Genomic DNA, 25,906 nt, shown 5'->3' with positions numbered 1-25,906 from the left:
GGGCACGACCAACCAAGCCCAAGAATAGGACAAGGAAGGTGGTACTTGGAACAAGCAAGGAACACCGGGGACATTTCCGGAAGCAGTGTCTCCGCAAACAACAGAACTGGGGAAGGTTTACGCTAAGGGCGCGTGCATGTTCATGACGGGGCTTGGGCAATGGGGGACGCAGCACGGACTTGGGGCAAAAGCCATCTTAAGGGACAGAGTCCAGGTCCTAGGTGATGGAAGGCACAGGGCCAGCCAGGGTGACACCATCAGTTCTCTGGGTCCAGTTGGTCCGGTGTCTGCGTGCTCACAGGGTTAGCTCCTGCAGTGATGCTCAAGAGTGTGTTGGGCCCATCTTTACTTTTTGAACCAACCCTGGGAGTTTTGTCACTGATTGATTGTCCCCAATACCATTCTTAGGCTAGCTCCTGGCTTGATAGAGGCTGTTTGTTCTTCCATTCTCTTCTTCCCTTAAAATCCTTAACTACTGGGCTCTATTCTTCTGCAATTTTGACATATCCCAGGAAGTTCTGCAAGAGATGTGCTTTGAGCAAGTGCAGGTCAGGCACAGAATCCAGGATGGCTGGACCTAAAATGATGCTTCTTATGTCAAGAAAGTTGTATCTCGTCTTTCCTTTTCTGGGGACCCCTAATTCTCTCTGCTTGCAAAATCTTAAAACAAGAATAAGGCCTCATAAGACTCCAGGGACGAGAGCCAAAGAGCATGGCAAGGCCCACGACCCTACGACTCCCCCTGATTCACTTTCGGGCCTCCTTGCCGCCAAGGGGGAGGGGACACAGACTGATTGTGTCCTTTACTCTTTGACAAAAGGGAGCCCTTGATTCGCCAGGAGAGCAAACTCCTCAGCTTGGCTCTCTGCGAAGTAATTTATTGTGTGTTTATATCATGGAGGTTACTATAACTTACATGATTTCCTTACTTAAGGAGATTCAGCAAGTCAACGGATTTGTTCTTGAGGTCTCCCCCGGGTCTGCGTGCAGGGGTGCGTGGTGTGCGGTTGGGCGAGGCGGGGCTGGCAAAGGTCCAGCCTGGGAGGGGACTGCCTAGGGACAGTGGGCCCACTCTGCCATCCTGTGTCTTTACAGAGCTTGTCAGGCAGACGCGGTGCTGAGCAACGGGGAGCACTCCCACCAGCTCTGACTCAGTGACGGCTAATGTCTAAGGCCCACACTTCTTGGCCATACCAGAGGCGGAAGATGTTTTGTCCCCAACAGCAACCAAAAAAAGAACTGAACATCTTCCACCAGCAGCCCCCGCCACCCGGTGAGGCAGCAGGACACATGATGTGTCCCCCGAACCATCAGGTCAGAGGGCAGGATCCAGCTTATCTCATCAAGGAGTTCCACTCACTGGCACTGAACCCTCAGCAGCCAGAAGGAAGCAGGGGCCAACAGAGGGCAAAGGTAGGTCACGCAGAGGGACTTCAGGAAGGGTGCGTTCCAGCCACCGGCCAGAGATGAGCGCCCTAATCATAGCCATAAACCCACAAGTCCGGTCCAATCCCACCAGGAAAGCCGGTGCCCCGCAGACTCCTAGGCACCTGCAGCAAGCCCCAGGGACATACCCGATCTCTGAGGCAGCAAGCCTGGGGCTTCTGTTCCAGATGCTGGGGTCTCCCTCCCTCCCAGGGGAGATTTCCTGCAGCTGCTATGGTCCCTGCCACCATTGCTAACCCACCCCACTCCCCACCCCACCCCTGCTCGGCAGCCCAGGGCCTGGCTCCTGTCCTCCCTCTGGCCAGGAGCTTCCGCCCCTGCGTGCTTCCTCCCTGCTCAGTGAGGCACCTCCCAGCCAGCTAGCCCCACATCAGCAGAAGCAAAGCCTCTGCAGGAAGAGAACACGGGCACCTCCCGGAGGCCCTCCCACCTCCTGTCTGCACCCCAACATCAGTGGAGGCACACATTCTGCCCCAAATTCCCGATGATGATGGGAATCCTGCCTCTTCCAGGGCCCCGAGCACAGTCTGGCTAGCCAGTATGAGGAGAAGGTGCGCCCCTGCATCGACCTCATCGACTCCCTGCGGGCGCTGGGCGTGGAGCAGGACCTGGCCCTGCCCGCCATCGCCGTCATCGGGGACCAGAGCTCGGGCAAGAGCTCCGTGCTGGAGGCTCTGTCGGGGGTCGCCCTCCCCAGGGGCAGTGGTAAGCACCCCGGGCCAGCTTCGCTTCGCAGCCTGCTGGGCCACCCGCGGGCCACAGAGAATCCCTGGGGGGCCAGCAGCTTCAGAGACAGGTCCTGGAAGGCTTGGGTCTGCAGCGCGTGGCCTGGGCTGGCTGGAGGAGGCGGCCCCCGGGTTTCTGACCCCCTTTCACATCAGTAGCTCTCCCTGGGCCTGGATCATTTGAGGCCCAGGGACCTTGCGTGTTTTTCCAGTGGTCTCTGTAAGAGTGTAGAAACATTTCTTTGAACATGTTGAATTTCTAAGTCTCAGGGGACATGTGAAAATTTTTCTCAACGTTTGGAAAAGCGATTAGCCAGGATCGTAGTGTGATAAGACACACTGTTTTCCTTGAAAAAAAAAAAAAATACTAAGTGTGTATAGAGTTAAAAGGCTGTTGCACATTTATGATTTAATAAAATAAAGGAAAAAAGAAAGGGAAGAGATGGTACCCTCCAGGTGGATTGGAGGGGGCTCCATCCGGGTCCCTGGCCCTGCACCCTCTCCTGCCAGTGCGGCCGTAGCCCAGACCCGACCGGAACCCAGGGGTCGGCGGCCACCGACGCCTTCTCACCTGGGCTGCCCCCGGGCACAGAGGAGGGTGTGGGGGACCCCAGAGGGCTGTCCAGGTCCTGCACAGCCCCCATCAGCTGCTGCCGCACCAGGCACCCTGGCTTGTGCCCTCTCCCAGCCACTGGCAGCCTGGTCCTAGACTCCAGGGTGTCCTGTGAGGTCCCCGTCAGCCCAGCCGGGCACCTGATGCACAAGGGAGGAAGGGTCTGGAGGGGTCGCTCCTCTGCTCTGCCCTGGGCTCCGCATTCTGGGGAGAGATGCAGCATGGTGGAGGGTCCGGGTACCAGTGGCATGCCTGTGACTCTGGCATGTCCCCAGGCTGGTGGAGGAGATGACGCTGGCCCTTCTAGGGCCAGGAATATAGAGGACACATGCGGTGCTTGGGGCCTTGCCACAGGAACACCCAGCCCTAAAGAGCAAGGGGCAGTTCCAGCCTTGAATCCCGAAAATGCCCTTGAACCCCCTCCTTCGGATGTCCAGACTCTTGCCCTGGCTCTAGCTACCTTGTCCCTGCACCCTCCAACCCCAAGTGTGAGGGGCTTGGAGGGGGTGGGACAGGTCTCACTGCTCCATACGTCCATCTGTCCTCTGTCCTCTGCGGCCGCCTGGACAAAGCCTGGCCCCACGGCCAAAGCCCGACTGGGACTCCAGCCCAGGCATCCTGGGGAGCCCTCAGATACACAGAGCCTCAACTCGGGCTTGTGTGGCTTCCAGAGCAGCACAGCAGGGACGGTGGCCCTGGGCGGCCTGGAGGCTCAGTGACCGCAGAGCACAGGGCCCCCGCCCAGGGTGGGGGGGCAGCTGCCATGCCTCTGTGCTAGGACCTGGGCACCTTCGTGCCACCCGATCCAGGCCCCCATTGCTCCCCAGCCCTGGAGAAGGACTGAAATCTCAGATGGGGACTCTCGGGGACACCAGGGCAGCTCCGTGGGGGGCGAGGGGAAAGGGCACCCGCGATCCCTTCTTTTCAAGGGAACTTAGAATGTTTGGGACACTGTCTCAGGAATTGTGACCAGGTGCCCGCTGGTGCTGAAGATGAAGAGGCAGCCACAAGAGAGCGCATGGAGGGGGAAGATCAGCTACCGCAAGACGGAGCTCCAGCTCCAGGACCCCTCCCAGGTGGAGAAGGAGGTCCTCAAAGGTAGGAGGCCCCAGGGGTCTGCAGGTGCGGCTCGGGGGGCTGCTCCCTGGCCGTCCTGGCTCCTTCTCCGCCTCCTGGTCATCGGGCCTCTTCCTCCCAGGCTCTTCCGTGTGCTGGGCCTCCTGCCTTGCACACCGTCCCCTCCTCTGGGAAGTGCCCCCCCCGCAGAACACCCCACCCCGTCCGGGCCACTGCTCTGCAGATTATTAAAGCGGATTCAGAACGTGGGGGGCTCCATGTGACTGATGGCAAACACAGACTTTCTCCGTGGCTTCCGGGCTCAGCTCCCCGGGAACCCCGTGTCTGCAGGCCTCAAACGGCTCTGCAGAGGGATCTCCTCCAGAACAGAGAAGCCCTCTCCTGGCTCCTGTGCGCACCCCCCGATGACCACCCCACCAGGCTGCTGGAGAGACAAGGGTCCTCCAGCCCAGAGGCTCCAGGACTCGCTTTCTGTTCCACGGTGGATCCGTGGCTAATTCCAAGAGGAGGAGGAGGAGGAAGGGAGGTGTTGGGGAGAGAGGCCACCCTGGGGGACAAGGCCAGGTGATGGGGGAGCATCGTCCTTATGTCTCCATGCTTCCCCTTGAGCCGATGGCCAGTGACCTCTGTGTCCTTGTCCTTGGCATGTGTGTGTCCCTCAACATTTGCCATCGGTACCGCCCCCTCCCCCTCCCCTAGACCATCCAAGCTTCCTTTCGCTTCTGGATTGCCCTGGCCCTCATCTGGTCTGCAGCAGCGACTCTGCCTGGGGGCTTGTTGGCACTGCAGAGTCTCAGGGAGACACCCCAGACCTGCCCAGTCAGAATCTGGACTTGAACCAGGCTCCACAATGGGTTCCCCGCGCTCAGAGTGCAGGGCCAGCTACGTGACTCAGGCGCTCAGTGCAAAGTCAGACTGCAAGACCCCCCCGCCCCGTTCAAAATTACCAAGAATTACAAGACCGTGAAAGCAGATTAGTAAACCAGGAGAGGAGCCCCTCTGGATATGGAGACAGCGTAGGCCCCACGCACATGAAGCAGGTCCTGGCTCGGAGATGTATGCACGAGACACCGTAGTCGGTCCCTGTTCTGGTTGTGACGTGAACAGCCTGTGGGAAGACTGTTTTTTTCCAACTCACCTACAGGGGTGCTCCCAGGAAGGGACGAGATCCCCTTGGCATGTCTGGTGGACCCTGCCTGCCCCAGGGCATCTGGACATCACTGTGGGTGACAGGCAAGCGAGGTGCACGCACAGCCAGGCAGCTGGGCAGCTGGTGGAAGTGCAGGGGGAGGGGCGGGGGGAACGGTCTCAGCTCCGCCCACATGTCCTCCTTCCGGCCTTGAGATTTGCCCTGCGAAGCTCCCGTGGGGGTCCCCGGGGCCCACACCTGCACGTCTGTCCTTCCTCCCCACACCAGTCTTAGACTGCAGATGTGATGGAGGCTCCCTGTCGATGGCACGGAGGGTCCGTCTTTACGGACACTTGGGTTTTCGTGACAATGTGTGCACCTTCCAACTTCGGACCCAGCCCGTCCGTCCATTGGCCACCCTCTAGGAGGACGGAGACCGTCCTGCCACATCAGCAGAGCTCGAGGCCCGCTCAAAAAGAAAAATTTCTTCTGTCTTTGAACCCTATTACCTCGGCAGAGATACATGGTGTCCTCAGGACAGGCCGGCGAGCTTCCCCCAGAGTGAGCCACGCGAGAGCAAGTAGGCGGCGGTCACGGTGTGATTACTGGTGGTCACACACGGTCACTTCCGCCATCTCTGTCTTTAGACAGAGGTCCCTACACCCAGCCCCCCGCGCAAGGGGGCTCACCTTTTGGAGGGGAGAGTGTGGAAGAATTTGTGGACATATTTGAAGCCACTACAACACTCACTGGGAAGTATTAAAAAGCATAAAGAAAGAGAACAGAACCCCTCCGTAATCCCATTGTGAGCATGTGGTTATGCTTCCCTCCAGGCTTTCGGAGGGTCTGTGTGTTCAACAGCCCCCCCCCCCCGAGGGGCCTCAGAGACCACTCCTCAGGCCTCTGTGAAGTGTTTCTTGAGCACCAGGGGCTCTCGGAGGCTCCTACAACTGCTTTTCCTCAGATGGGTCGTTAATCTGGACCCTGGGTTTCCCCTCTCTCGGCCTCTACAGCCCAGAACACCATAGCTGGGAACGGAGTTAGCATCAGCCATGAGCTCATTAGTCTGGAGGTCACCTCCCCTGAGGTTCCGGATCTGACCCTCATTGACCTTCCTGGCATCACCAGGGTACCTGTGGGAAACCAGCCCCAGGACATTGGACTGCAGGTGAGTTTTCTGGAACTTGGGAATGGGCCAAGCTGAAGATGGGGGGACTTCTAGGTCTCTGCGAGCAGCCCCAGGGGCTCTGGAGCGCCTCCCCTGCCCTCACTCTGAGTGGTTGGGGAGGAGACTGGGGGAGCAGTGCCCAGGGCACAGGGGGCAGAAGCTGTCACTCCCCGACGCTCTCCAGTGGCCCCACGTCCATCAGCATGAAAGCTTCCAACGTCCAGTGTGCTCTGGCCCCACTAGCTCATTGGCCACATCTCTCACTGTGCCCCATTCCTCACCTGCGCCAGCCACACCCGAGTCCTCGACGGTCCTCGAGCACTCCAGCTTTTCACCTTCTCTTCCATCCCTCTGCCCAGATTTCCACATGGCACATTCCCCTACTTCCTCCAGAGCTCTCCCAAATGCCACCTTTTCCGGCATTTGATGCCCAGTACCCCGCACCTGATCCTTCCACTTCTATTTACCGTCCCTGTTGAGTGTCTGCGTTTCCTCCTGGGACAAAAACCCCCGAGGGACATTGCCTGTGTGTTCAGTGCTGAATCTCTAGATCCTGGAAAGGACCTACCACCTGGGGGTGCCCGTAATGTTTGTTGCATGAACTGAAGGTGAAGAAGTGTGTTTCCCATAGTGGTTCCTACCCCAAGCCTATTTTCCCCCCAGGGACGTCAGCAATGTCTGAGACATTTATGGATGTCACAACTTGGGAAAGAGGGGCTGCTACCAGCATCCAGTGGGTGGAGACCAGAGATGCAGCTGAATTTTCTATAATGCACCAGCTGGCCCTGCCCCCTGCCCCAGCAAAGAGCTGTCCATCCCAAATTGTCCCACGGTGCTGAGCTGGAGAACCCTGGATGGTCTGTTCACTTACAGCAGAACAGGTGCTACACAAGGGTGTGGCAGAGCGGATAAAGACCGACAGGAGACATTTAACTTAAGGACAATTCACGTTTAACGTGAATTTATGCTGTAACGTTATCCCATAATGTGAGTTTATTCCATAAACTCGCTTACAGAAGTTGATTATATCTTTACTCAGTGAAATTTTCCCATGGCTAAGACCTAACTGGTCCTGTTTGTATTTATCATTTTTATTTGACCCCAGCACTTAATTGTTTATAGGATGCTAGGCTGCGCTTACGTGATGCAAATTTCCTGTTTGTGTCTATGCAGTATTATTTTCTGTGTGCAACTTAAAATAATTTTATGGGGCATCATGAGAGCAAAACTATGTGTGAATTGTACCAAAATATATATATATAAAAAAAGATATGTCCCTAGGTGCCAGACTTTTCCGTGTTGGTTTGTATTGTCCATGGGGAAAAATATTTTTGAAATTTGAAATGTAAGGCTTATGTTGCCCACATCTTTCTTTGCCTACAGATTCTAAGAAATTTTATTGGATTTCTCTAATCTGAGTGAGCTAGACCCCTCCCAAGAACAAACTCCAGAAAAAGACATTAGTATTAGGAATGAACACATGTAGAGATATTATTGACATCAGATACTATTGTAGCAGGCACTGAGCACCTGCCACTTTGGGGCCCCATGTGGGACTCGGCATGGAGATACCGAGCTGACACGTGAGAGGTCACAAAGGTGCCCCTGGGCGTCTGGGGCACATAGGACACATACACAAACACTGTAATAGAAGGCAGAATCTCAGAAGCATCACAGGAGAGATTTGGAGAAGAAGGAGAGGTCTAGTCTGGCTACAGGAATCAGAGTCTGCTGGAAAGAAGAAATACCAGTGGTGGGGTTTGAAGGGAAGTAGGAAATCAACAGAGAACCCAGAAAGGGCAGATGGGGCAGGCGTGTCCGAGGAAAGGGATTGGCCAAGTCAACGCCCAGAAGTTCGAAAACTGGGTCACGCTCTTGGAAATTGGCTTTTCGCAATCACACCTGTCCAGCTGGGCTGTTGGTTGACCAGAGATGTGCTCTTCCTTTGTGTGATTTTTTTTTTTTTTTTTTTTTTGCATCAGATCAAGGCACTCATCAAGAAGTACATCCAGAAGCAACAGACGATCAACTTGGTGGTGGTCCCCTGCAACGTGGACATCGCCACCACAGAGGCGCTGAGCATGGCTCAGGAGGTGGACCCCGACGGCGACAGGACCATAGGTAAAAAGACAGAACCAAGCTTGCAGAGGACAGGAAGGAAGGGGGAGACTTCTTATATATTTAGAAGGTTCCGGAATGTAGCTCCATTAGAGACAAGTGCTACTCCCCGCAGAAGCTCCATGGGCTCAGGGCGCCTTCACACGCTGCAGATGGCAGTGTGTGACTGAGGGGACTCAGTCAGGGTGAGGGGTGTGGCCAGAATTTGGAGGTTCTTCATCCTCCTTCCTCTTGGCCCTCATTTGCGTTCACAATCCCTTCTGGATCGGGGGCAAGAACTGCCTTATCTGCTCTCCCACGATTATCTGGAAAGGAGAAAGTGACCGGCGCATCCGCTCTACCATTCCACAGGTAAAGGTCTTGGGATCTGCTGGTACATGGAAAGGGCCTTCATCAGGCCCCAGTGAACATTCTACCGGGCCGATGTTGGGGTGGGAGAGTCTGCAGCATTGGCATTCAAGCAGAAGTCTTCGTGGGGAGCCGGGTTCTCTTAAATTTCTTCTAAAAAAAAAAAAGTCACCCTGGGACTTGTTACAGGGAACTTGGTTTAAAAGCACACATGGTCTGGGTTTGAATCCTTGTTCTAGCGCTTACTGGCTACTTAACCTTGGGTAATACATTTAACCTCTCCTGGCCTCACTGTCTCCATCCACGAACTGGCATCACAGTCACACCTATGTGCTGGGTGGTTGGGAGGATTCCATGAAGAAATATCATATAGAATGGTCCTTAGGGCTATGCATGTAGTATTTTCTCAGCAAATGAGAGCTGCTATTTTTTTATTAGTAATATCATCACTCAACATCACTTCGTCACCAATCATTCCACCTACCCAGAGAGTTGACCCTCCTGAAACTTTGCAGGTCATTTCCCTGACGAAATGCATACTCGGCATACAATTGCTTTTCCTGTTTCTTCCAAAATAAATGCCTGGTTTCCCAGTAAGGATAGAAATGAATATGAGGGGCATAGACGTCAAGCATAACGTTTCACTCTGTGCTAGATCACCCTCGTGCCCTGTTAGCTGTCGACTTCTGCAAGCATCCCCAACACACTGACCCAGAGAGAACACTCAGGCTTTGGGTCACTGCTCGTTGTAGTTCCGTGCTCTTTGCCCTCCCTCGATCCCAAGTCAGGAAGGCTGTCTCACTGGTGACCACAGTAGGCGACATCATCTGTTTTGTAGGGTCAGCTATCTGGATATTAATATGTTTATAGAACGGGGGTGACCAGGAGTTAGTGGATGAGTACAGAGCTTCAGTTCTGCAAGATGAAGTGAATCCTCTTTGGGGGGGTGGGGGCGGTTCACAGCCGTGAGGATCCCGGATGCTGCTGAACCATCCACTTTAAAATGGCCAAAACAGTAACTTTTATGTGATGTAGATTTTACCACAATTTTTAAAGATACACGATTTTTAAAAACAGGATAACCGAAGATGGCGTGAAGGAGGAAACATCCTATTTTCATTAGTTGAATTATTCTCTTGCACACGCGAGTTATGTGTATTTTGCCACATTTTTTAAAAAAGAGAACTGAATGCCTACCTATACAGTACTTCCAAAGGGTGAAAATAGAACAAGGCTGATGACTAATAGAGTAGTGGTTTACATAATACCAAGGTTCAGAAAGAACTGGGAGCCCGTACATTTGCAGGCTATCCGCGAGACCGGTCTCCCCTCCCCCGCAACCACTAGATGCACACTGCCCACTCGGCCAGCCCCAGCGGGATTCCTATCGCCACCAAGGTACAGAGATGCCATTTGGTAAGGTCGCCGATGCCCTCCATGCTGACACACACCTTCACTTCTCTGTCCCCATCTTTCTCCACCTCAGACCCAGTCCGGCGGCTGACCACTCCCTCCTTCTCGAACTCTCCTTCCTTTGCTGTCACACACAACCCGCTGGCTCCTGGCTCACCATCCGCGCTCCGTCTCCTCCTTCACTGGCCGCTCGAGGTCACATTCTTAGTCTTGTCTGGTTGTTTCTTCCATTCTCTGACCCCTAAATGTCGGAAACTCAAAACTTGGTTCTGAGACCTCCCCTCTATCAACACGTGCTCTTTAGGCGAGCTTACTCTTTGATCTAAATTTGTAACCCTTACCTCTCCCTAGGCTTGACATCTCCACCTGGATGTCTATTAAATGTCTCCGATGTCATGCGACCAAAAGACAGTTCCTGATACCCCGCCCCGCCTCAGTTCCCCTCCCTCCCACGGCTTCTCCGCCTCACTCACAGCACCGCACCTGCTTGCCCCACTCTAGAGCCAAATCTGGGCGGGGGGCAGGGCCAGCTGGTGCATTATAGAAAATTCAGCTGCATCTCTGGTCTCCACCCACTGGATGCTGGTAGCAGCCCCTCTTTCCCAAGTTGTGACATCCATAAATGTCTCAGACATTGCTGACGTCCCTGGGGGGAAAATAGGCTTGGGGTAGGAACCACTATGGGAAACACACTTCTTCACCTTCAGTTCATGCAACAAACATTACGGGCACCCCCAGGTGGTAGGTCCTTTCCAGGATCTAGAGATTCAGCACTGAACACACAGGCAATGTCCCTCGGGGGTTTTTGTCCCAGGAGGAAACGCAGACACTCAACAGGGACGGTAAATAGAAGTGGAAGGATCAGGTGCGGGGTACTGGTCACTCCTCCTTCCCCTGCGTCCATGTCTAATTCATCTGGAATCCCGTGACTCTGTCTCCAAAACTGTACCAAGTCTGTCCACTCCTCTCCATCTCCATGCTCACCACTAGACCAGGCCCCCATCATCTCTTGCCTGGATGACTCAAATGTCCTCCGACTGGGTCTCCGGGCGCTCACCTTGCCCACTACAGCACACCCCCCACTGGCCTTTAAGCGGGTAAATAAAGTCAGGCCCCTCCTCTGCTTCTACGCTAACGTTCCCACCTTACAGACATAAACCCTGGACCCCTTTCCTGGACAACAAAGCCTTCTGTGACCTGGCTGCCTATGCCTCTCTGATTGTGGTTCCCATCGCTTCTGCCTTGCCCACAACTCTCCAGCGTAGCTGTCATCCCCAGGGCCTGGAATGCTCTTCCTCCATCCTCACAGGGCTGGCTCCTTCCTCTCATTCAGATCTCAGCCAAACGCTGCCCTCCCAGAGGCCTTCTTTGTCCACCCAACCCAACACGGCACCATCCGCCCCTGCATGCACATGACCGGATTTTCATTTTCTGCCTAGCACTTCTCAATATCAGATACTTTTTCTTTATTGCTTGTATATTACTAGACTAATTTATCTGGCTTTTACCCACTAGAAGGTGAGGGGATTGTCACGAAATCAGGGACTTGGCAATCTTGTTCACCGCCATTTTCTCAATACCTAAAGCAGTGGGCTTAATAAGCATTTTTAAATTCAATATGAATATGTAATGTACTCAGGAAAGAGTTAATTTAAAAAGAAGAAACATTGTTGACAGTGCCCTTCTCCATGGCCCAAGAGTTGGGACACTGGATGATGCTCATGCACTGAGGCTGTCGTTGGAGGCATGAGTATTTCCTAGTGGATTCGCGGCTTCAGACTCAGGCACTGGGTGAGAAGGCACTCTCTTCCCAGCAAGGGAGAGTTCTCATTGCAAACCTCACTCCTTCTTCCTACTTTTTCTCAGACTACAGTTCAGTGATCTAGCCTTCCCTGGATGACTGCTGGCTCCAGGGAGGGGTCTTCATGGCTGTTGTTGTCCCTCCTGGTGCAGGGTCCTCTCCTTTGCCTGTGGAAGGTGCCAGCGTAGGTTCAGCGGCCTGTCGGCTCCCTTAGTAACATGAAGATCTGCGCGCACACAGACCTTTTATTGAGTATAAGGATACACTCTTTTTTTTTTTTTAAGATTTTATTTATTTATTTGAGAGAGAGAGAATGAGAGACAGAGAGCACGAGAGGGAAGAGGGTCAGAGGGAGAAGCAGACTCCCTGCTGAGCAGGGAGCCCGATGTGGGACTCGATTCTGGGACTCCAGGATCATGACCTGAGCCGAAGGCAGTCGCTTAACCAACTGAGCCACCCAGGTGCCCAGGATACACTCTTGATGACCACCTTTGGTAATAAGAAGGTAGAACAGAGAGAAATTCAACTGCTTAGATGCCAGGAAAGTTTCAGGAAATGATAAGCCAGATGGTCAGACTGAACCACAAATTGAAAACAACCTGCAAAGAGAGTAGGAGATGACATTAGGTTTCCACCCTAAATAGACAGAAAGATGCAGTGGCTATCTGACACCCCAAGAACATGAGTGGAAGTCGATACTCAGAATTCAAAGCGTTCCATCCAATCTAAGTGGGAGGCTGTGGGGGCAGCAGGGGGTGAGGGAGGGAGGGAGGATGCTGTCCAAGGAGGCCCCCACCCACAGGAAGAGGGCAGAGTGAGTCTGTGACGGGAGACACTAGAGGGGGACCCAGACTGTCCGTCCAGCAGGGAATGATCCGTTTCAGGGAACACGGTGGAGCCCGTCCTGACGATGCAGACATGTCTGTTCAATAAATTACACAAGGAAATGACTGAATTGAGTGAGTGGGAGAGCAAATAAAGACGCGGATAAGAGGGGTGGCGACGGAATGTGTGAATGGGGTTTCAGGCCCTGCGCCACCAGAGCTCCAGAAGGCTTCCCAGGTCCTGGCCGAGGAAGGATCCCAGAGCCTAGCAGCATTCACGTGTGTGTGAGGAGAAAACTGACTTTTTCCACTGTCCTTGGCTACTCCTCTCCCAGGAATCCTGACCAAACCAGATCTCGTGGACAAGGGTACCGAACACGTGGTCGTGAAAGTGGCGCAGAACCTCACGTACCGTCTGCAGAAGGGCTACATGATCGTGAGGTGCCGGGGGCAGGAGGAGATCAGCAACAAGCTGAGCCTGGCCGAGGCAACCAAGAAAGAAATAATGTTCTTCCAAGCACATCCGTATTTCAGGTGAGATTCTTTAGGGCCGTCCCAGGACTACCCTCTGTGGAAGCCAGCCCTGCCTTCCAGAAGTGGCCAAGATGGTGGCCAAGTGATAGAGATCAATGTAGACCATGTCTGTGTTCACCCCGGGTCTGGGCGGGGCCCAAGAATGTGTGTTTCTATCACATTCCCAGTAGAGGTCAATGTTACCGGGGCAGGGACCACACTGTGAACACCACCACTCAAGGTCCTTGGGAAAGCAAAGTCTTGGACGAGAAAAGTGCATTGACGTGCTTTGTCGTCCTGCATCCGAGTGGAAATCCTTGAGGGCCCGTGGGCAGGGACTCACCTGTTGCATGAGAAACACTCAGAGCAGAGCTGGAATAATGGTCCTGTGGGATCCTTCCTGGATTCATGTACATAACACACACTCTGCAAACACTCTGCAGCCTGGTGTGTGGCCCTGGGCTAGCTACTGATCCTTGCTGTGCCTTTAAAATCAGTTATTCATGGATTCAACACGTTAGTATTTGTAAAACCCTTAGAACTGTGCCTGCCACTTAGTAAGCACCATTTGAAATTTTTTTTAAATTTAATTTTATTGGGGTAAGAACACTTAACATGAGATCAGCCCTCTCAACAAATGTTTAAGTGCACAATACCATCTTGTTAACTACAGGCACAAGGCTGACCAGCCACCTGTAGAACTTTTTCATCTTGCATAACTGAAATGTCACCCCTGTTGATTAGCAGGTCGTATTTCCCGTCCCCCACACACCTGGCAACCGCCACTCCACTCTCTGGTTCTGTGAGTTTGGCCAGTGTAGCCAGATCATGTAAGTGGGATCAGACAGTATCTGCTCTTCTGGGACTGGCTTATTTCACTCAGCGTAATGTCCTCAAGGTAGGACCCTACTTACCAGTTTTTGCTTTGGTTGCCTGTGCTTTTGGTGTCACATCCATGAAATCATTTTCAAGATCAATATCATGAATATTTTCCCGAATGTTTTCTTCTAAGAGTTTCCCCCCCCAAGGTTGATTTTATTTACTTACTTACTTACTTACTTACTTACTTATTTATTTATTTATTTATTTATTTGAGAGAGAGCACGAGAGGGGGGAGAAGCAGAGGGAGAGGGAGAAGCAGGCTCCACGCTCAGCGCAGAGCTTGGTGTGGGGCTCTTGATGTGGGGTCCCACAACTCTGAGATCAAGACTTGAGCGGAAATCAAGAGTCTGACGCTCAACGGACTGAGCCACCCAGGCGCCTCTTACAGTCAAGCTTTAATTAGACTTTTGTTTAATAGTGTAGGATATGGATCCAGTCGCATTATTTTGCACGTGGTTGTCCAGTTTTCCCATCATCATTCGGTGAAGAGACTACCCTTCCCCCATTGTATCCTCGACCCTCTGTCAAAGACCAGTTAACTGCATGTGCGTGGGTTTGTCTCTGGGCTCACCGTTCTGTTTTGTTGGTCTGTACGTCTGTGTTTATGCAAGCACCGTATTGTTTTAATTACTGTAGCTTTGTAGTATATATTTGAACTCAGGAAGTATAGTGCCTCCAGCTTTTTTTTCTTTATTAAGACTGATTTGGCTATTCGGAAATAATTATTTGTTACAAGAAATAAAATACTAGTTTGGGTAAGTCATTTATTCTCTATGAAGTTAAGTTTGTTTTGTTTTTCTGTAGGTAAAAAGACGACTTACCTCATGAGTTTATTGAGATAATAAAAGAGAAAATAAATGTAACCTTTCTAGCACCCTGCTTGCTTGGGTTTGGGCTCACCCCATAATTAGCAACTGTCTTTCTATGCACTCCTTGGCTTTCTGATGGCCTGTGTCACCCTAGGGAGCTGACACTTAATAAAGCCCAGAATAGGAAAAATGATCGTATAGGTTGTCGAATAACCTTAGAAATAAAACAGTGAGTTCTTTTTCCAGCAAAAACGAATTTATTTGGGAAACACAGAGAATTGCAATCTGGGGTAAGCGAGTCATGGCAAAACCATAGGCAAGTCCAACAAATAAAGGAGAGGAACATTATTTTATGGAGAAGAAGGAGAAGTTGGGTTGTTTTGAACTCAGTCCATTGGAGAAAGACAAGCGTTCAGGGTGCTGACAGTTTTTCTTTGGCTGAATTGCAAGTGTGGTGGATTGCTTGTAGGAGAGACGGTGCACATCCTTTTTTGTGGGGCCCAAAGCTGATGATTCTCTCCTGTTGAGGAGGCTTCTGCTGGGTGGGGAATGGACACTTCTTAGACCACGGTATGGCATGGGAGCTCCCCCTTCTGGCCTCCTGCCTCCATTTCAGCGAGGTTTTCCTGACAGTATTGATAACCAGGGTCCTTTCTGAACGCCTGTGTGTTCTGTCTTGTCTCAGAGCTCTCCTGGAGGAAGGAAAGGCTACGGTGCCCTGTCTGGCAGAAAGACTGACCAATGAGCTCATCTTGCACATCAATGTGAGTCAACAGGTTGGGTTGCGAGTTGTAAAAATTACAGCCTACCCAAGTCCCTCCATCATGAGATGGCTACGGCACCCCCGAGCTGCCCATACAAGCCAGCAGACAAGCACGCTCTGGAAACCAAATCGCTCATGGTCAGAGGTTCCTAGCAGAGCTTCCAAAACCTGGAAGCAACAGCCGTGTAATGTTGAAGCAATTGCTGAATCCGTCAATTTGGGGGAAGCAACAAGGGAAGGAGGAACATGATAAGCCACTTTAGAAGGGTAAAAGGAATGAACAGGCACTTAGCAAATGTATCCTTTTGCAAGAGGTTAACATTTTGTCGACCTTGAAAATGAAACAGTCAATTATTTTACCGGCCTGCCAGACAAAAGCAATGAATTCTTCCAAGCCAGGAAACACATACTCCAGGAACATTTGGTTGGAAGGGGCCAGTGGTTCTCAAACTGCACACAAGAGTCACTTGGAAAGCTTATTTAAATTCAGATTCCTGGGTCCCAATTCACGTTTCTGAGTTGGTAAATCTAGAGGGTAGGAGGCAATGAATTTGCACTTGTAACTTCCCAGGTGGTCCGGGAAACATACTTTGAGGAGCCCTGATTCCAGTGGAACCCCCTTCATTTGCACAAGAGGGCTCCGAAAGACATACCCCTGTCTAAAGGACACAGCCCCGTCTCATTGACAAAAGCTTTGTTTTTGCGAAAAGACATTGCGTTTTGATAACTATTTTTGATGATATATTTCTCAGCATTTAAATATTTTACATTAAAACTTTAGTTGTACATTTGTGGTATTCTAAGTTACTTTTTAAAATTCATAACAAGACCCTTATGATAATGATCACTTGAAACATCAGGAAAAAATTGAATACATTTCTGACCATAGATTCAAACTGCCTGAAAACAAAACAAAACCAAACCAAAGCCCCTGTGAGACCTTACTACTTCTGGTGTCGTCCGCCTTCGTCAGCATCTTGCCCGGGCTTGGGATGCTAATCCACAAACTGCCTTTAAGCCCCCACGCACTCCTCCTGCCTGGCTGCAGTGTTCCCATTCACCGAAGCAGACGCTGGGGCCGCTGGCCCCTCAGGCCTCACGTCCACCTGCGCGGGCTGGGGGGGGGCGGGGGGCGGGGGGCAGGACGTGCACTAGGACTCCACCACTTAATTCGCTTGGTGACAGGATCAGGCAATTTGCCTCTCTGAGCCTTAGGTTCCTCTCTCGTAAATCAAAGAGACAGTAACGCCATGTGCTTTGTCCTGCAGCGTGGGGCTTAACTGAGATGTGGGGGGTGCAGAACGGCATTTGGCCCAAAGACAGCCCTCTCCGTGGTGCCTCTCGATGTCCTTCCTTCTCCTCCCCTTCCTTAGCATCAGCACCGCTGATTGGTTAGGACTATACCCAGCCTGACACCGATATCCAACACATACCCTCTACCGTAGCACCGTTTATCAGTTTGTAACACCCAAATGATCACCAACAGAACATTTTACTAAAGAAAGCTTACGTTACATTCAAGTGTACTTGTTCTCTAAAAATTTTTTTAAAGATTCTATTATTTTAAGTAAGCGGCAGGGAGGGGCACAGGGAGAGGGAGAGAGAATCCCAAGCCGATTCCCCACTGAGTGCAGAGGCGGGCCTGGGGCTCGAGCTCGCAGCCCTGAGATCGCAACCTGAGCCAAAACCAAGAGTTGGATGCTTAATCAACTGAGCCACCCAGGTGCCCTTACTTGTTCTCTAAATACAGAGCACCAAGCCAAACCAAAACCTGGCCACCTCTTGATTCCGCCCCACTCCCACGCCAATGACATTAACAAAACAGCAAATTTCTACACGAGGTCATTCAGGCTGTGGTGCACACCCATTGCATGCAAAGCCATCCTTGGGCTCTTTAACAGGTGTCCGTGTTAACAAGCTTCACACAATAATAGAGATTCCGGATCCCCTTGAAAGCTTTCACATGGGATTCCGCCCATGTATCTAAGAGACCCGTCGGCCAATTTCATCAAGCTGCAGAGTTTCATTGTTTGCTCTTATTTTGTTCAGAAATCACTCCCGTTGTTAGAAAAGCAAATAAAGGAGAGCCACCAGAGGGCGACAGAGGAACTGCACCAGTGTGGAGACAGCATCCCCAGCAATGAAGCGGATAGAATGTTCTTTCTGATCGAGGTGAGGATGACTGGGGATCCTTGTGACCCTCAGGCACCCAGATCCCTGTAGATGGCCACATCCTCCCTGGTGGCCCAGCACCTCTTTTTTTTTAAAGATTTTATTTATTTATTTGAGAGAGAGAGAGAGAAACAGCTTGAGAGGGGAAAGGGTCAGAGGGAGAAGCAGGCTCCCCGCTGAGCCGGGAGCCTGATGTGGGACTTGATCCCACGAGTACGGGATCATGACCTGAGCCGAAGGCAGTCGCTTAACCAACTGAGCCACACAGGCGCCCGGCCCAGCACCTCTTGAGATGGCCCCCACGCGTCCCTGCCCGTGGCATGCCGGGAGCCCTGTTTTGCAGGGAGCTGCCCGCCGTTTGTCTCGCCTGGGAGATGGAGTGGTTGGGTGGCTGACCAGATTTCTGGCAGCCTCCCCCCCGCTGCCCAACACCACCCGCCGCAGCCCCAAGCAGGTCCCAGCTCTTTAATGTGATTACAGCGCTGATTGATGATTTTATCCCATTTTTCAGAAAATTAAGGTGTTTAATCAGGAAATTGAAAAGTTAACAGAGGGAGAAGAAGAAGTAAAGAAGAAAGATACCCGCTTATATAACAAAATCAGGGAGGAGTTTGAAAGCTGGCTACTTGTACTCACAGCCAATAACCAAAAAGGTAAGTCCTGGGACAAGTCTCCCCCTAAACATCTTGGGGTCATATTTACCAAGACGAGAGGCTACTTCTGGCTCAGAAGAAGTGTGCAAACAGCCGAACATGCCCACACAAGACACCACGGGGCCCCTTAGCAATGGATCACTGCTTCCCAGCCATCGATGCGGAGCCTTGCCCTCACCAAAAGACAATTCTACCACCTCCAGCTTTCTTCTTGCTTCTTTGTTTGGAGACTAGACAGTTCTACTTAACCTCATTTGCGTTCTTCTCTTCGCCCCTAACGCAAGACTGCAGAGGTCAGTGGTTTGATAAGAATCTCCTTGCTATGCCTGAGGAAGTTCCAGTTTCCCTTCTGCTGGAGCCCAGATGCCTAGAGCGTCTGTGTGTGTGTGTGTGTGTGTGTGTGTGTGTGTGTGTGTGTGTGTGTGTGTTGTATCTTTGTTTTGGCACTTGATAAAAACAGCACTGTTCATGTCCATGGTAGGATTCCTTCAACTGTAGTCTGGATGTGTTCTTGGGAGATCTGTTAAGTGCTGTAATAATATTTAAGTTTCTGTTTTCGTGGAACTAACCCAGTGCTTTCTACCAGTTACAAACACGAAGCTCGTCTCTCAGGGTGATGACTCTCAACTGAAACACGTTTCCATAGGATAACAATTTTGTTTCTTAAAAGTCAGTTTTCCTTAAACTGGCATTATCAGACCATAATTTTTTTTTCATTATGAAAATACTCCATTTAGAAATAGTGCCTTGGGGTACCGTGGGTGAGCAAGGCTCCGATAAAAAAAAAAAGTTTCTATTTGTAAAATGTTTGTGGAACCATTAGACTTCACCATGGTGGTTTGTCTTATACTGCAGTTAAAAATATTATTCACGAAGAAGTCTCAATATATGAAAAGCAGTATCGCGGCAAAGAGCTTCTTGGATTTGTCAGCTACAAGACGTTCAAGACCATAGTGCACCAGTACATGGAACAGCTGATAGACCCCGCGCTCTCCATGCTGCACAAGGCTGTTGGTGAGGAGCTCTCCTAGTGCCTTGCACTTGGTCAGCCCAGCCCGGTACCTTCCACCTTCTGTAGGGCTCAGTGCCTTAGAGGGAGGGATCGGGGTGCAATTATCAAACCGAGCAGGAAGATCTCCTTTGACCGTTTTGAAGGGAAGACAAGAGTGCACAGGAGCGTGGCCTGGCTGTTCCTCCCCTCCACCCAACCATGCCGGGGTATAGCCAGGCCCTAGTCCCGGAGAGAACACACACTCCATGAAAGGACAGCAAGTGGACAGGACCCGGGCAGGGTGGGGGGGGGCTCTGTGTCTCCGTGGGACAATGCACTGTCCCCTCCTTCTCTCTCGGTCTATAGATCTGCGGAGATCAACATTGGAATGGGGTCCACGTGACATGATTTAACTTCCCTGTGTCTCTAACCTGTTTTATTCCTGCTTGCGATTTACGGATGCTTTGTTCTTTCTTTGGTCAGAAATTGTCTGGCAAACGTTTGCCGATGCAGCCCGGAGGCATTTTAGTGAGTTTTCCAACCTCAATCAAATGGCCCAGGTAAGCAGCCACAGTCTACTTGCCAGTCACCTGTCCTGCTGGCTATTTATCTGGGCCTAACCTTTGAGAGAAGTGGGATCTTTACTGTCGTTTCGAAATCCGAGGCCAAGGTTACAGCTGAGGGCTGGCTGGGCTGGTGGCGGCTAGTCTGCCCTCCCTGCGAGGGACGAACGAAGCGCTCGGCCGAGTCACCCTGTCTGGAGGAGCTTCCGCCGCACGGCGGGCTGGAGGCTCCGCGGTGATGCTCCGAACATAGCTGGTGACGGCCCGGTTCTTTGAATCTCTGTCTACTGCAAGGGACGGAATTGTCCGCTAGTCCTACTCCAAAATCTTTCTAAGTGGGACTTAAAAATATTGTCGCAGCTATGTTGGTTTCCACTGAAACAGCTCTGATTTCCCTTCCAGTGATGGGAACCAGGGGTGTTCCTGGTTCCCCCCCACCCCATCCCCAGGCTCTAGATAAAAAACCCTACTCTGCCCAAGCCTGGGCCAGTGGGTCTGAATCTCATTCCACAACTCAGGTGAGCAGGAAAGAGAATTTCTGCCATTTTCCCATAACAACCGAATGTCTGCTTTTAGCCCTTTGGCCAGTTGTCAAAAACTCAATCCGACTTCTGACCTCTCCATCTCTCCCGAGGGCTGCGTCTGAGGCCTCGGGTGCCTCACCAGGGGGTGGGGGACAGGCCAGGTCCTGGCTCACCGTTTCTCCAGCAGCCCGTCCTTCCCAGGCCCCGCTGGTTGGCCCCCCGCCCGCCCCCATGCTCCTGACCCCAAGAAGGGGCTCTTCTCCAGCACGTCATCCCTTCCCTTCCCAGAACGCCTCGGACTGCAAGGGTGACGCAGAAGTCACGGGATTTCTGGGAAACAGAGATGTCAAGCTGTTACCCCACTGTGTTCACTGGTGCAGATTCATTCTCGAGTGCATGGATTCAAGCCGATTAGAGAGACCAGAGTGATGGACGTAGGAGCATAGAGTAGACCACGATCGAGGAGGCAGGCAGATGGTGACGTGGGAGCGAAGGGAGGTCGGGGCAGAGGGGAGGACCTGCAGCAGAGCAGTGGGCAGGACCCTGCAGGGTAGAGAGACAGGATGATGGCAGCGTGGGGTGCAGCGGGCATCCTCAGAGCCGCCCTGTAAATTCGAGGCCTTCTTGGACCTGAAATTATGTTTAATACCATCCCAACATAATAGGACTTCCTGCGATGTTTAAAACAAGGGGGAGCCAAGAAGTCACGTGTTTTCTCTTTCTTATCCAACCAGAACAAGATTGAAGACATAAAAACGAGACAAGCAGAAACAGCAGAAAATCTGATCCGACTTCAGTTCAAAATGGAGCAGCTGGTTTATTGTCAAGACGAGATTTACAGCGTGGTTCTGAACCAAATCCGGAAAGAGGTTTTTAACCCAGTGGGAAAGCCCTTGCAGAATCCTGAGTTGAAACTGTCATTCTCAAAAGATCAGTCTTCGGCGTCGTCCATCACTGAGATTGGGATGCACCTGAATGCGTATTTCTGGGTGAGCACGTAGGTCGGTGGCGGGGCTACTGGCCCCGCAGACCCCAGGCATTCTGATTGAAGCGGCTTCACCTGGGAAGGAGGGAGGGGCCGCCACTCGATATGAAGCCCCTTCTGCAGTGATAAATGCTCACATATTGTCTCATTTATGGTTATAACCCTGTTGTTACAACATATAGTTGTAACCCTGTCTAGGAACTTTTAACTAATTTGGGAATTTGGGAATCAGGTTTTTAATGTGACAAAGCATGAATTCCACCTGCAAAGTTCTTTATATTTTATGCTTTGCATGAATTAAAAAATTGCTGTTATCAGAATACAGCCAAATACAACAGGCATTAACTTTACTAGTTAGCATTTAGTTTTCCTTGATGTTCAGAAGGCATTCAGGACTCAAACGGCCTCAAATTCACCGGCTCCACAAAATAGGAACGAGAATTCCTTTCCCTAGATTCTGTGACCCGATCACCTCCAGAGTTTCCAAACCTCTGTCCACGGACAGAAATGTGGGGTGCATAGAAAAGAAAATAGCTTTTAACCTGCAAAGAAGCCCAACCTCCTGAAGCCTTTTTTTTTTTTTAAGATTTATTTATTTATTTTAGAGAGAAAGAGAGAGCGAGCAAGAGCAGGGGGAGGAGCAGGAGAGGGGGAGAGAGAGAGAGAGAGAGAGAAGCAGAAGCAGACTCCCCACTGAGCATGGAGCTCGATGCAGGGCTCGATCTCATGACCCTGAGATCATGACCTGAGCTGAAATCAAGAGCCAGACACTTAACCCCCCGAGCCCCCCAGGTGCTCCTCCTGAAACCTTTCCTGAATCAGAATAGAAAGTAGTTACCCAGATGTGAGGTCCAGCTGCCAGGCAAACTTCTTCTTACCTATGCAGACAGGGAATGAGGTGGCCACTAAAGTAGGTCCCAATCTGCTCCCAGAAGGGGCCAGGGGGTCGCAGGGCCCCGAGGACTCTCCGGGGAGGTGGAGTGGGGGTGGGGGTGCAGGAGGAGAGGGGCGGAGCTCCCAGGAAGGCTGGGATGTCCAGAAGTGTGCTATGGGTTTGCTAGCCTGCCAGGTGGGTTCTTAGTACCCGAGGGGACACCTGCCTGTTGTCGAACTCAGGCAGCCCAGATAGAACTTTCCCATAGCTCAGTGCTGACCACTGCAGTGGAGTGGATGGGACCATTGACCTATCGAGGCAATTACCCATGGATCCAAGAATCCCAAGGCTTTGCTGCAACCACAGGCCAAGGCCCCTCCAGCTGACCCTTCTTATCCCCTCTTCCAGGAGACCAGCAAACGTCTCGCCAACCAGATCCCATTCATAATTCAGTATTTCCTACTCCAAGAGTATGGCAGTTGCTTACAGAAAGCCATGATGCAGATACTACAGGAGAGAGAGCACTATTCCTGGCTGCTTCAGGAACAGGGCGACACCTCCGCCAAGAGGAGAGTCCTTAAGGATAAGATCTACCGGCTGGCTCAGGCGCGGCGCGCTCTCTATAATTTCTGCAATTAAAGGGGGCGGGTCCACGGAGGGGCAACGATGCTTTTGGGTTTTCTCTTCTGTGCATTCACTGTAAGGGGATGCGAGAAGTGGCTTCACATTTGGAACCAGCTTTTTCTGTTGCCGCCTGTATCCACCTTTGCTGTCCTGCATTTGCACTCAGCACCAGACTTTGTATCTGAAGTCCACATGCACCCAGGGCTGTCACCTCCACCAGGAGGCCTTCTCTGATCTCCCCAAGGAGGTGGCTCTCCGGTCCTTGAGCCCCACAGCCCCCAGTTGTTGACTGTAGCCATGTTTCCAGCCCCCAGGGGAAACGAGCGTGAGCGATACCAATTTTAATGTGTACTGTTTCCCTGGCTGTGACGAGCTCCCGTTGCTACGTTAAGTCCTGAAGAGAAGTTTAATAAGGAAAAAAACATTTTTTAAAAGATTTTATTTATTTATCTGACACAGAGAGAGCACAAGCAGGGGGAGCAGGAGAGGGAGAAGCAGGCTCCCCGCTGAGCAGGGAGCCCGATGCGGGGCTCGATCCCAGGACCCTGGGATCATGACCTGAGCTGAAGGCAGATGCTTAACTGACTGAGCCACCCAGGCGCCCCAGGAAAAGCATTTTTTTTTTTTAATGTAGAGGTTCACACCGGCGGCCATCTCTAGATTGGAGGATTACGCCTAATTTTATTTTCTTCGTCATGCTAAGCAATACCTACTTCAGAGGAATTTTAGGGGGGTTAAGTGAAACCATTTCTACAAAACAAACCTGTCCCAAAGCAGGTGTTCAAAAATGCCAACAAGTCTTTCCTCTCCATCAAACACCTCCTTCTCCCTTACTCTCTAGGTCCGCAGAGCAGCCTTCCCTTCGAAAGCCCTACTAGCCAGCTCTAACAGCCATTCTCTGATGCTCTGTGAGGCAGGTGTTACGTGGCGTCAGACGAGCCCAGCCTCATTGTTCTGCAGGTGCACGCCCAGTGTTCCGAGCACCATTTGCTGAAGAGACCATCCTTCCCCCACTGGTCTTGGCACCCCCATCAAAAATCATTTGGCCATATACGCAAGCATTTATTTCTTATTTCTAGTCCATGGGTCTGTGTCTGTCTTTAGGCCAGTACCACACTGTTTTGATAATGGTAACTTTGTAGTAAGTTCTGAAAGAAAGAAGTGTGAGTCTTTAGCTTCCTTCTTCTTTTTCAGGATTGTTTTGCCCATTTCGGGGTAGCTTGAGATTCCACGTGAATCTTACGGTGGGTTTTTCTCTCTCTACAAAAAATGTCATTGGGATTTTGACAGGGATTGCATTGACTCTGGAGGTCACTTTGGGTGGTATTTGCATTTTAACAATATTCAGTCTTGCAATCCACGAACACTGGATGTCTTCCCATGTATTTATGTCTCCTTTAATGTCTTCGAGCAATGTTTTATAGTTTTCAGTATGGCTTTCATTTCCTTGATTAACTTAATCCCTAAGTAGTTTATTCTTTTTGATGCTGTTGCAAGTGGAACTGTTTTTCTTCATTTCTTTTTCAGATCGTTCATCGTTAGGGACCAGAAATGCAGCTGTCTTTCATGTGTTAATTTTGTATCTTGGTACTCTTGAATTTGTTCATTAGTCCTAACAGGTTTTTGTTTTTCATTTTCGGGGTTTTTTTTGCTGAATATTTGTGGTTTTCCACATATAAAGTCATACAGTTTGTGAACAGAGGTAATTGTACTTATTCCTTTCCAATCTGGATGCCTTTCGTTTCATTACCTCGCTGGGTTCCTCTTCTGATAGTACCTTGAATAGAAGTGGCAAAAGCTGGGAACCTTGTAAAGTGTCCCGGATTTTGAGGAACATTTGCAATATTGAAAGTGATGGTTATGAAAAGAGCGTATGAAAGAGAAAACATTGGTCTTAGTTTTGGTGTCCTTTACTTTTCTTTTTTCTTTTGTAATTTGGACTTTCCTCCTCATTTTATGAGTTGCGTCACATACACAAATAGCTGAGAAGACCCACTGTCCCTGTTCCCTTTGCTGTCTTCTTAACCTTTAAAGTATAGATGCTGTTGTGAAAATAAAGTCTGAGAAAAATAAAGTCTGATATCTAATATTTGTTCCATTAATTGCATATTCAAAGCTTCCCCATTTCACACATAAGTGCAAGCACGCATGCGGGCACACACACACACACACACACACAACAGAGCATCGGCCAGAGCTTCTCATCTGTTACCTCGGGACCGACCCCAAGCCCAGGTGCCCACACCTTGGGAATGCGCTCAGGCCTGGCGTCCCCGAGTCCTGGGGCTGCTGCAGGGAAGTACCAGGAACTGGATGGCTTCACACAGAAGTCTGTTCTCTCACACTCTGGAGGCTTGAGGTCTGACGTCCACTGGAGCGGAGGGAGAAGGTGTCCAGGCCGCTCCCCCAGATGCGGGTGGTTGCAGCCATCCTGGGCGGTCCGGGCCTGGCACCTGCAATGGCCGGCCTGTGCCCGGTCTTCATCGGCCTTCTCCGTGTCTCCCAGGCCCACGTCCTCCGCCTTTCTTTCTCTTTTCTAGACACCAGTCGTCAGGTTGAGTCAGGACGACCTCATCTCGGGATCCATAACTTAATGACATCTGCAGAGATGATACTAACAAATCAGGGCACGGTCCCAGGCTCCGGGGCTTAGCGCGGCACCTAGCTTCTGGGGACCACCCCGGGGCGCACGGCACCCGGCTTCCCAGCAGGGCGGAACACGGGGCTGAGAGCGGGCCGCGCACCCATCAGAAAAAGCCCACGGCTGCAACAGCACCGCCACATCTCCGCAGCTGAGCACAACCAGAGGGTGCTCCCCGCTCACATCACCGACGTCCACGGCCAACTGGCAGGGTGCTGAGCCACACGGTCCCTGGGGCACCCCCATCGCC

The 25,906-nt window shown here is 51.4% G+C and overlaps 1 protein-coding gene across 3 annotated transcripts in view; it reads left to right on the top strand.

Annotated features, from left to right (window-relative positions):
• The window catches only part of MX2 (MX dynamin like GTPase 2), a 29,421-nt gene extending 4,332 nt beyond the window's left edge, over positions 1-25,089 (top strand). For all 3 annotated transcript variants that reach the window (XM_028126470.2, XM_088023796.1, XM_088023801.1), the window contains 13 exons: positions 1,096-1,413; positions 1,959-2,151; positions 3,745-3,882; positions 6,004-6,158; positions 8,141-8,279; positions 12,998-13,196; positions 15,552-15,630; positions 17,679-17,801; positions 18,313-18,454; positions 19,310-19,468; positions 19,929-20,005; positions 21,267-21,521; positions 22,800-25,089. In XM_028126470.2, coding sequence (XP_027982271.1) covers positions 1,165-1,413; positions 1,959-2,151; positions 3,745-3,882; positions 6,004-6,158; positions 8,141-8,279; positions 12,998-13,196; positions 15,552-15,630; positions 17,679-17,801; positions 18,313-18,454; positions 19,310-19,468; positions 19,929-20,005; positions 21,267-21,521; positions 22,800-23,030 — 2,139 coding nt within the window. In that variant the 5' untranslated portion in view covers positions 1,096-1,164 and the 3' untranslated portion in view covers positions 23,031-25,089. The remainder of the gene's footprint in view (positions 1-1,095; positions 1,414-1,958; positions 2,152-3,744; positions 3,883-6,003; positions 6,159-8,140; positions 8,280-12,997; positions 13,197-15,551; positions 15,631-17,678; positions 17,802-18,312; positions 18,455-19,309; positions 19,469-19,928; positions 20,006-21,266; positions 21,522-22,799) is intronic.
• Positions 25,090-25,906: the final 817 nt, after the last annotated feature.

This window comes from Eumetopias jubatus, unplaced genomic scaffold, assembly GCF_037043125.1.
Source record: "Eumetopias jubatus isolate StellerSeaLion01/CBP00866 unplaced genomic scaffold, mEumJub1_p1.0 scaffold_1, whole genome shotgun sequence".
Taxonomy (NCBI): Eukaryota; Metazoa; Chordata; class Mammalia; order Carnivora; family Otariidae; genus Eumetopias; species Eumetopias jubatus.
This window is presented reverse-complemented; position numbering and strand designations above follow the sequence as displayed.